The sequence below is a fragment of the Rhodofomes roseus genome (assembly GCF_022264815.1).
Source record: "Rhodofomes roseus strain CIRM-BRFM 1785 chromosome Unknown C8Q71scaffold_6, whole genome shotgun sequence".
Lineage (NCBI taxonomy): Eukaryota > Fungi > Basidiomycota > Agaricomycetes > Polyporales > Fomitopsidaceae > Rhodofomes > Rhodofomes roseus.
The window spans coordinates 810,753-821,268 of NW_025952962.1; the positions used below are offsets into that span (position 1 = coordinate 810,753).

The 10,516-nt window shown below is 59.2% G+C and overlaps 3 protein-coding genes across 3 annotated transcripts; all 3 read right to left on the reverse strand.

Moving 5' to 3' along the window:
• Window positions 1-1,685: 1,685 nt before the first annotated feature.
• Window positions 1,686-2,145, reverse strand: C8Q71DRAFT_855865 (uncharacterized protein; the record flags this gene model as incomplete). Its single annotated transcript, XM_047927232.1, has 3 exons — window positions 1,686-1,701; window positions 1,768-2,012; window positions 2,068-2,145. The coding sequence occupies 3 exons, from the start codon at window positions 2,143-2,145 to the stop codon at window positions 1,686-1,688; spliced, it is 339 nt and encodes a 112-aa protein (XP_047780987.1).
• A 1,905-nt stretch (window positions 2,146-4,050) lies between these two features.
• Window positions 4,051-5,586, reverse strand: C8Q71DRAFT_503821 (uncharacterized protein). Its single transcript, XM_047918985.1, has 2 exons — window positions 4,989-5,586; window positions 4,051-4,930 (listed from the first exon to the last, which is right to left on the reverse strand). The coding sequence occupies exons 1-2, from the start codon at window positions 5,317-5,319 to the stop codon at window positions 4,173-4,175; spliced, it is 1,089 nt and encodes a 362-aa protein (XP_047780988.1). The 5' UTR covers window positions 5,320-5,586; the 3' UTR covers window positions 4,051-4,172.
• C8Q71DRAFT_503820 (uncharacterized protein) lies at window positions 5,587-8,386 on the reverse strand. Its single transcript, XM_047918984.1, has 2 exons — window positions 7,871-8,386; window positions 5,587-7,146 (listed from the first exon to the last, which is right to left on the reverse strand). Exons 1-2 carry the CDS (start codon window positions 8,202-8,204, stop codon window positions 5,855-5,857), a joined length of 1,626 nt encoding a protein of 541 aa, XP_047780989.1. The 5' UTR covers window positions 8,205-8,386; the 3' UTR covers window positions 5,587-5,854.
• Between the last annotated feature and the right edge of the window lie 2,130 nt (window positions 8,387-10,516).

The window sequence follows — 10,516 nt, forward strand, 5'->3', positions numbered from 1 at the left end:
TTAGAACAACGTAAGTGACCGAGCCAAGAAGCTCGTCGCGTACGCAGGTGAGTGGGCAATCCAAATCATGTCGTGCGAACGCGGTTGTCTTATCACCCTCACAGCATCGCGGTACCACACTGTCCACACAAGCGATATACGCTTGTGTTCTACCTCACGAGCCTTGGAGCTCAAAGTCTCCTTGAAAACCCGGTCTGATATTAGTGTGGTCCGTACAGTGCTACTATTGCGTCCTCACCCGCGTGTATGCGGGCTTTGCTGACCTTAATATCGAGTGAAAGTAGGCGCTAGCGTGCCAACTTTACGATGGACGTATTGCCCATCTACTGACCGTAACCTCCTTCTAATACAGATTCACATGACCGCGTTGCAGGTCGCGGCGGTGGCGGAGGCTGGCGGGAGGCTGACACCAGTGAGCTGACACGGAACGTCGCTCGCGGTCAGAATCGCAACCCAGCCGGGCTGACATCCTCGCTGGGCTATATAAGGAGCACGAGAAGCGTACGAACCGTTACCACACCTTCCCCTCCTACCATCATCTCCTCCACCTCTCCTCCCCTCCTCTAGCTCTGAAGATCTGAAGCTGCAGTCTTCGCTCAGCACGGTGGGTGACTCTTCATACAGGCAGGCCATGCTCACCGTATACCGTGCAGATGATTACACGCGAGGTTCGCCTCGTCTAGTTCATGATATATGGCTCTATCCTCTTCCCCGCCCCCCACCCTCGTCGCGCTATCGTGGTGAGTACCCATGTGCTCTGTCATTCCATGCTCACCGTCTGCCATGCAGGTAAAGGTGAGTGTGCTTTGCGGTTCGTGGTATTTGGTTCGTGGTTCTTGGTCCGTGGTTCGTGTTTGGTGTTCGTGGTTTGTGGTTCGTGGTTCGTGGTTCGGGTTCCTTGTTGCGGCAGCGCCGAAAGGCTGCTGTCCGCTCGCCCTCGTGCCGAGAGGCTGCGTGTGGCGCCGCCCCTGTGCCGAGAGGCTGCGGGAGGCTATAATGGTTCTCGGTCTCCATGTCTGCGTCTCTGGTCACCGTCCCCCACCTGTATCTCCTCATCGCGCATGTGCCGACCCATCTTACCTGTTCACATACTTCCGCTCCTGTCTTCGTAGGTAGAAATCCTGTGATGCCTGTGCAGTCTGTACCATTGACGGTTCGGACACGCTCCAGTTGGCGCGTGTTAGCCGTCGGTGGTATTGATTGTGTAAGGAAGGCATTGCCTTTGGCATGGCTCGATTCCCGCGCCGCGGTGGCCCGGCAGTATTACATTTTGTTATAAACGCAGTCCTGGAACATGGCTTGCTTGGATCTCGCTTCGTCGAAGCAGAGGGTCTGAGGTGTGCCGGTCATGGTGGCTATGAGCGAGCGAGTCTCCTGTGGCTGCCCGCTGGCTGCCCGCCCAGTCAACTGGAAGCGCCGAAGCGACATGGCCCGCCGTCTTGCGTCCGACTCTTGCCAGCCATAAGTCCGCGCATCGCGGTCCTACTGTCATTGTCGCTGCACTGCGGCCTTCATTCACTGGTAGTGCTGTATATATATCGCTCGTGTCTGGGGCACCAATTTCTCATACTCATTGAATGTCCATACAATATTGCAAGCTACAGACTCTCAGGCTGCCAGTGGCCTTCGACAGGCCCCGGCCCCCGACAACGCGCCATGGCCCCATCTTCCAAGTCCGGTCTGCATTACGCTTGCTGCCAGCTAACAGCAGTCCAGCGCTCGGTCAGTTAACACTCTGAGCCCGACAGAAAAGTACGAGATACGCACTAGCTGCAATCGGATGGGTACGGCGGGAAGTCGTCGTAGTTCGAGTACGTGAACACGTCCGCATACACGTCGCCCTCTGCGTCCGTGATCGTCTCCGTCGCAGTGACCCAGGGCCACAACCAGCCTGTAGCCGTTCCCGTTGTCGTCTCGAAGGGCCCCGTCGTCGTCGGTGCGATGATGGACAGCGTTTGTGTGAACGTGCTGGTGTACGCTGTGGGGCAGTTCCACTGGCTCGTCGGTGTTGCCTGCGCCGACGATTAGTTTCTTTGCGTGTTATAAGAATGATCGTTGACTGCGTACCCGCGGAGCGGCGGCTACAGCAAGAGCGCATATAGCGACGACGCCGACGCGCCGGAGCGAGGTGAGTTGTTGGGCCATCCGAATACTGAGTTGGGTTACAGCGTCGGAGAGCGCGGTGCATCACTGTCGCCCTCTGCACTTTTGTAAGGCTCTACCCGTCTACCCGTCCCGTTCTCGCATGTGCTTGATCACTGCTAGGCGTCCCGCAACGGTGTCCGCGGAGGCATGCATACAATATCAGTTCGGACTGTATTGGTATCATCCGCCGCTTGATACCTGTCCATATGGTTCTGTGCGAAGATGATCGCGACAGCGTACCAGCGCGCTGTAGTACGTGGGGAGACGATTTGCATCTCTTGATTCACTGGAGCAAAGCGGCGAGATAGACCTAGCAGTATTGCGTGCCCAAGAATTCCATTACATGACGCTTTAACTCATTCAAACATCGAAGAAGCGAACTTGTCACACTCCATGTTCAAGCCCGCAGATCTGTTGTAGATGTCGGCCTTGCGGTGATTATGCCTTCTTTTTGAATCAATAGAAGCTCGGCCACTGTGTCCAAGTGTATTACGAGCTACTATTACGAGGTACAGAGAGGAACTTACCAAGGCGATCGTTTGTCACAAGGATTTTCTCTTGCTGAAGATGTTGCATCTAGGCACTAGAAGAGATTGGTCACACATGTCAACTGTGCGACCTTGCTGTGTCATGAGCACACAGTAAGGCATTTACACCTAGTATCATACTCAGGCTGAAGCTAACAACAATGCCTAGCCTCATGGTCAAGTCTTGACAACGATCTGGGATGTACACCGTCACAATTCTGGCCGGACGCTGGTCTTGTGCATGAGTATAAGCGTAGGATCGAGGGAATCCTTCACTAGACGCATTAAATTTATGCGTTAGATGCACACAGTATTATTGACAATTACCGTGAAACCTCTCCCCTTGACGCGTCGTGAGTGTACTAAATCCGGTCACGTGACCGTGTCACTGCTTGTATATCTTCTGCCGATGAGCCATTCCTGTCAAGTAAAGCACTCGTATGCTCACTCGAGCCTTGAAGCTTGATCCATAGCTTCAGCCTATGGTCTGTAGCGCGTACCCCCAAAGTCGACCAAGGACATCGATATAATTTCTCCTGTGTCTTCCCGCCGGACGACATTTCGGGAGCGCGAGTCCGAGTCTGCTGGCAGTGAGCATGCTGCTCGACACTCTATAGTACAAGCTCGCAGGGTCTTCCACGCTTACTCATGTATGTTAGAGCATCCCCACGGCCGACGGTCAGCAGCTCGTTTTCTCCGGGGAAGACACCGCCGCCCGCTGAGTAGTGAGTACGTAACCGACGCAGCAATCTAGTAGTAGGTGCATGTGGCTACGCCGCCCGGGGAGAGTCAGCAGAGAGCACTGACTATCTCCATCGACGCACCCAGCAGACCCGGTCGGACGAGACAACTCGAATAAACATCGCCTTGCACATGCGCGGTACGTGTAGTATGATACGTGATCCGCACCGAGCATGCTGATACATCGTGGCCGAGCGACGTACTAATCGGAGTGCAATACAGTCCGCAACGTGTTCAAGTTCTTTCCGAGCGTGTGTGCAGTGCGCATGATGATACGGACGCCGGATGACCACCCAAACCACCGGATCAAGCTTTGAGTACTTGGGTATGGAGGAGCATCCGGGTATGACTATGCTGTCAAGCCAAGTAGTTGTGCGCTCCGCGCGCGGGGCACAACCCAACTGCATGGTCCTCTAAGCGAGAAGACAGTCTAAGATATGCATTATGCGGCGATCAAGGCATACGAGCACATGTCTAGCAAAGGTCATAACGATACTCTGGCCGTCAGGTATGTAGAGTGTGTGACGAGGTGAATCGGACTACATACAAAGTACATTGGCCATCCGGAGGAGGCATGGAGTTACGCAATGCTTTAGTTGAGTATTATCATACAGAGAACAGCCATGCACAGGGACGAGCAAGCAATCATTACACATTCGAGTCAGTCGAGATATATAATACACCAGGGCGCGCACACATTACGCGCGAGTTCGTAGCAGCAATCCAATTCCTAGGTCTCAGTGACGCAGCACACCATTATTAACTAACAAACGCATTAACCTTACGTACAGAACATGCGTTCCAGCACACGGCGCGCTGCACAACTTGAACGCGTGGTGTGGAGCGACCGGAGGACAGCTGAGCGTCCGAGCATCCGAGCGTGCTGCGATTCGCGAAGTGCGAAGCCTGCGATCCCCCGGCGGCGCCAAGAAGTGCTGGCTGGAAGGACGTCGCGCGAGATACGACATGCACCGTACGCGTCACGTCGAACCCCTGTGCCCACGGATCGACGACAGCCTTCGCATCGCGGTGTGCATCCCGCAGTCCGCAGTGCGTGTGTGGGTAGGGGGTGGGGAGAGGAGTTCGGCGGCGGTCAACCCGCGGTAGGCAGGCCGTCGCTCTGTCGACACAGATGATAGATGGTATAGCAGTCCATTCCGATTCCGATTCGATTGGTCCATGGCGCCTCCGCGTCGTACCCGTACGTCGTAACTTGTACGCTGTAGCTGTAATGCCTGCCGTGGGGCTGTATATGTATAGGCGTATAGTCGTTAAACCCCGTAGTGATATATGGATGCACCTCCGCGGTATATCGAGTAGTATAATGCAGTGTGTAGTAGCAGTAGCGAGGTGAGGTGAGTGGGAGACAGACAGGTACGGTTGGCACGAGAGGAGTAAGAGGCGGCTTCTTAGCGGGAGAGCAGTCCTGATAGAGTGAGATAGTGATAGCGTGATAGAGACGATGATGGTTCGGATAGGCCGAGCGACTGTGGAAGCGACTTGAGTCAAGACTGAGACTGGTATTGACAGGTTTGAGGTTAAGAGTGAGACGGCGGTCAGACAGGAGAGACGGACAGATATGGGCGGGACAGGGAAACACGGGGATGAGAGGAGCACCATTGACGTCGCCGGCCGGATGCTGGCGCGACCAAAACGGCCTGTATCGATGTCGATGCGGGCGAAGTGGAGTGCTCGTCCGAGTGCCCTCGAAGGCCGCACCACATGTCTGCCGCCCACCGTTGTCGATGCTGATGAGTCGATGGCGATGAGAGCGATGGCAGGAATGTATGAGGGACAGATGGGAGCACGCCTCCAGCGCGTTCAACGCATGGCCCACCCGGCAATCGACGCACGGGTCATCCGCTGATGGTCGATGTTGATGACGGCCAATCCGCGATAAGAGCATCCATCGACCACACGAACGTTCGATGGCTGATGCCGATGCCGAAGGGAGGGTGAGAGAGACAGAGCGGATCGAATAAAGTACGAGTCATTACAGCCACACGCGGCCGGTATACTGCAAAAAATTCATGAACGAGGGCGTGACGTGATATACGGAAGGCTCTTGGCCGCAGGCGTACTGTGACTGGGACGGTGACGCGCCTCAGTGACTCCAGAAGTTGGCAGGGATCTGTCGTCGCGGGATGATGACGCGGAGGAACTCGCCGTCGAACTCAGCGCGGACCTGCCCGAGGTCGGCGTCGTACCCGAACGATATGCGGCGCTCGAAGTGACCTGTACGAGACCATAGCGAGCAAGACGAGATGAGGACGGGGTCTCCCGGGTAAGAAAGCGTACGCACCGCCGTTGGGCTCCCATGAATCCGCCACGACGTGCAATATCCTTCGTTTCCGCGTTGACAAGGTGCTAGACAGCGCAACGAAGGAAAGAAGGACACCATAGAATCAGTTCACCCGCATGACCCAATCCACCACAGACACTCACATCGCATCGCGTCTGAATCCCGGCAAGCTTACCAACAGCCTATACTCCCTCTGCAACGTCTCCACAGCAATCCACGCATCATTCGCTGGCAGCTCATGCGACAAGAACGGCTCGTGCGGGCGATGACCCCTGCCCTCCTCACTCAATGGCGGCGGCGGCGGCGTCAGCACCTGTGGCGGCGCAGGCGGTGGCAGATTCCCAGGGCTGATCCGCGGCGCAGGCGGGTCCATGCGGCCACGCTCCAAGAAGCCGGAGCCGGACCCAGACGACGACGCCGACGAGGCGGCGTAGGCACGCTCGAGTAGCCGACTCATAGGCGATTCGACGGCGGAGTCGTAAGGGTCAGAATGGCGCGGGCGCGTGGAGAGGCGCGGGGCATCTGTCATAGAGGTGGGCGGAGAGTAGGACGAGGAGGGTGTCGGGAGAGACACGGCCGATCTGGACGATGAGGAGGAGTGGTCCTGACTCGGAAGCGACGATCTTGATGCGTTGGACGATGATGTGGCGGCCTCCGCGACGCTGGCCTCTGCGCTCGGCAGGGTATGGTACGGGGTATGCGCGGGCAGCGGGAGGCTCACCGTCGAGCTACGGTCGGGCATGCCAGCGGCGTGAAGAGGCCGCGGGGAATGTATCTGCGACGGGGGCGGCGGCATCGCAGCCGAGGCGTCGGGTGTCGAGAACGGGCGGGAAAACGGCGGGACGGGGCTCACCTGCGCCGACTTTCCACCCCCCACGGCATGTGGCCGTTGCGTTTGCAGGAACGACGACGGTGGCGCGGACCCGAGCACGGCACTGGAGAAGTATGGGTTGGTACTGCTCGCAGTGGACGGGCCGCCACCGGTGTCCATGGATATGTCGACAACGGACATTGGGGATTGCGATGATGACAAGGATGACGTACTTGGGCCGCTGTCGCTAGACGACGAAGACGCAGAGGTCGACGCATGGTGATCGGGCGCGGATAGTAGGGGGCCGGCTGCCGCGGCAGGCGACGGGCGGTCATAGTCGTAGGCGATGAACAGTGGCGGAGATGCCTGGGCGGCGACCTCGACGCCATCGGCCATTACGTGAGGGTAGGGTGGAACGTCGTGCTGCTGGGTCTGGGAGTAGGAGAGGTGGTGCATGTGGGAGTTGGGCATGTATGGGAGGGGCACCTCGCGGGGAGAGTCGAAGGAGGCGTGACGCTTGAAGGACGAGTTGCGGTGGGGGAGGTCTGGTCGCTGAGGTTTGGGGCCGGCGGGCGTCGTAGTCCTCGATGCAAGTCGTGGACGGGACGGGGCAGCTGGAGCTGGGGACGGAGGGGGGAGGAGAGGAGGAGGGGGCGCATCAGCACGACTTGCTCATGGCTCGAGAAAGAAAAGCGAGAAAGGCGAGATGCGTAAGTAAGGATGCCCGCGCCGGATCCGTGACCAGCCACAGCCAGCGATGCCCTCATCACCGTCACACCCTCCGCCCACCCGCCTCGTGGCCCCAGCCGCCCGGCGACGTCCGCCTGCCAGTGCAATCGCCTCCCAGATTGCCGTTTAGCCTCCTCGGCGCCTCCCGTGTCTTCTCGCTGCCAACGTCCACGTCCCCGCCGCCGCTGCACGCAACGACGCCAGCAGCGGCGGGGGCGGGCAGCCCGCAGGCCGCGCCGGCACACGTAACGTCACGCGTGCTGCGGCGGCAGAAGCACGCGACGGCGCTCCGTGCTACGCGACGACCGCGAGCGACGGCGCACGGACCCGGTGTGCGGCATCGATGACGGCTGATCGGGGACTCGCCCGCCGTCGCACAACTCCGCGGCGTCGACCGATGCCCATCACCGATCGCCCGCCAACGAGCAAGCGCACTTCCATCCCGCCTTCCATTGTCTAGACCGCGGTCCACGTCGCGCTCTTACATACTCGCTACCTAGGCGCCGACGTGTGGCGTGTCCGCACGCCCCCGCAGCGCTGCTGGCGACGGTGTGCAGCATGGAGGGCACCGTGTGCACCGAAACACGACCGCTGACAGCATGAATGGACACTCACCATAGCCATGATCCGGGGCCTTCCCCTTCGCGTCCCCCAGTCGCATCATGCCTTCGTCCACGTACTGCGTCTCCCTCTCCGGCCCCACGGACGGGTTGCTGGGCGCGTGCATCGTCTGTTGTACAATCTGCTTGTCCTGGTGCTGGCGCCGGCGCAGCTGGTCCTGGTCGTGCAGCGAGAGCTGCTCAAAGGGTATCGTGAGCCCCGACTCGGGGTCTGACGCCGACGTCCGTAGCGGTGGTCGTGCGCCCGCAGAAGTCGCAGGCGCGTAGGCAAGCAGATGACCGTCCTCCGTGGACGGCTCGTGCTGGCGGTGCTGCAAGGGAGGCTGCATGTGGGCGGGCGTGTGCCAGAGAATGTTCGTCTTGTATACGGTGGAGGAGGTGGTGGTTCGTAGCAAGGACAGTGGGGTCCGGTTCTTGCTCCGCGCACGGCCGCTCGTGAGTCGTCCCCAGGTGGCGATGGTGGTGCGGGGTCGGTGGCACAGGTACAGCGGCCGAACCAGTGCGCGGGCGGTGGGTCAAGTATCCAGCCGGGGTCCGCCCCCGCCCCGGATCCCACCCTCTGCCACCGCCGCCCGCCGCCCCGGCGTCCCCCAGCCCAGATCGGGCCCGCCTGCCCCACCATGACGTCGCCCAGCCAATCACCGCCCGCCCTCCCGCCGATCCCGGTCTCCAGCCTGCTTCTCCTGCGAGCCTGACTCCGCGCTAGCCGAGTCTTCTGCCCCATTCTCGACGCCGCGTACATAACCCTACTACTGCCTCTCCGTCTCGTCCCCTCCATGGGACGTTCCCAGCGGCCCATCTCTGTGCATAACCTTCACCACTCCGCCGACATCACGCACAGCCTGTTGCCCGCCATCCCTGACATTCTACGACACCTCCTGTTACAGAGCACACACGCGCGCGTGGTGCCCAATTTTCTGGTGTTGGAGCGCACAAGGCGCTCGTCAGACCGCACTTGCCTTGTTCGCAATATCGGTCTTGTTCTTGGGCAACTCCACCGTCGTGCGACGCATCCGCCCATCACTCACTGCAATCAGGCTGAGCCATCAGAGCGGCCTCTGCCGTACTCGTACGTACGGAACGCCCGCCGTATCGGCCGACCTGGACCCGCGCGAGTCGCGAGTGACTGACGTCGATGTGCGTGGATGGTTCCCTAGGCGATCCCGGTGTTGCTGTGCTGCGGACCGCACTGCGTCATGCGCTGCTCTGCGCATTATCGAACGGTTCTACGTGCTTCGTGCTTCGTGACTGGAAGGCACGAACTTCGAACTTGTGGAACGAGGAGCAAGACCGTGAAGGTGGCCGCTGGTCGGCGTGTCTATCCTCCGAGATTCCGACACGAACGGGATTCAGTCGCGCGTGTGAGGACTTGAGGACGATGATGTCAGAGGTCCGTTTCTTTCGAGCGGCTCCCTGTCGTTTCGTTGATCGCACTCACGTTCCCAGGACGTGAGGACGAGCCAAGTGGGTGGGCGAGTGGAGAGATCGTTCGCCCTTCGCAGCGCTGACGGGACAAGACTACACCGTCGCCCAGGACGGTCAATCATCACTACACGGTCCAGAAAAGCTCTTGCGCTCATGGACGAGGAATGCCTAGCCTTAGGCCCACTTCTCGCAGCTCTGTCGCATGACAACCCCGTCTGCAGACATGCTCATGCAATCCGCGTCGCTAACCCGCCTGGGACTCGTTGCCCTTGGCCCTTGCATCGGGTCGGCGTAGACTTGCACTGTCGTCCGGGACGGCGGCTTCGATCGTAGTATGGACAACCCTCGAGCGATCGAACCTTTGCGAAGCACAATGCGACAATCACACTCCTGCCAGGGCTGGGACCGCCGCCCACCGCTGCCGGAGACAATTGACGATCGATCGGGGCGCGGTCATTATTCGAAGTTTTGTGTGCACACTGCGCGCACAGGGCTCGCGGTGTAGTCGTGCAATGGCTGTGTGATCGGGGCGCTGGACACGAATGACAGCTGTTCTCGGAGCGTTACTCACTGGCAAACACGCCCAGGAAACCTCGCCTGACACCGTCGTGCCACATCGTTGCGCCGCCTACGTGCAGCGCTACGTGTATTCTCCGCGATGGACCGCAGAACAGACCGGAGAATGAAGCCACAGGTTGTATCCGGCGCAAGCAGTGCTATTCTAGCTGCTCACGGTAACGTCTACATGACTAAGCACGAACATTTGACCTGCGCGAGCGCTGCGAAACTGGTGCGGAGTGGTGATGTGGGGCGCCGGGTATTGACGATATTTTGTCAACATACGCTTTGGGCGTGCTCAATGTCAACAGCCGGACCGAAGTCCAGCATTACGAGTTCTTGCAATCAAGTGCTCCCTCCTCGATATCTTCACATGACGCTCGCCCTCTACGCGAATCCTCCTTCACTCAGGGTCTGCCCTCGCAGCAGCCCATGGCCGATTGACCGGATGGGGATGCACAAGTAAAAGCGAGCATTCACCGTAGCACTCCGGCCCCATTCAACAACCACACCACACTTTCCTTCTGTGATACACGCCGCCTCCGGTCGCCCGCCGCTACTAATCATTAACTACACGGGGTGCCTGGGGAGCTACTACCAGTATAACTCACGCGAAGCCACCGTCGCAATCTTCACTAAGCTGGCTTACAGCTATCTT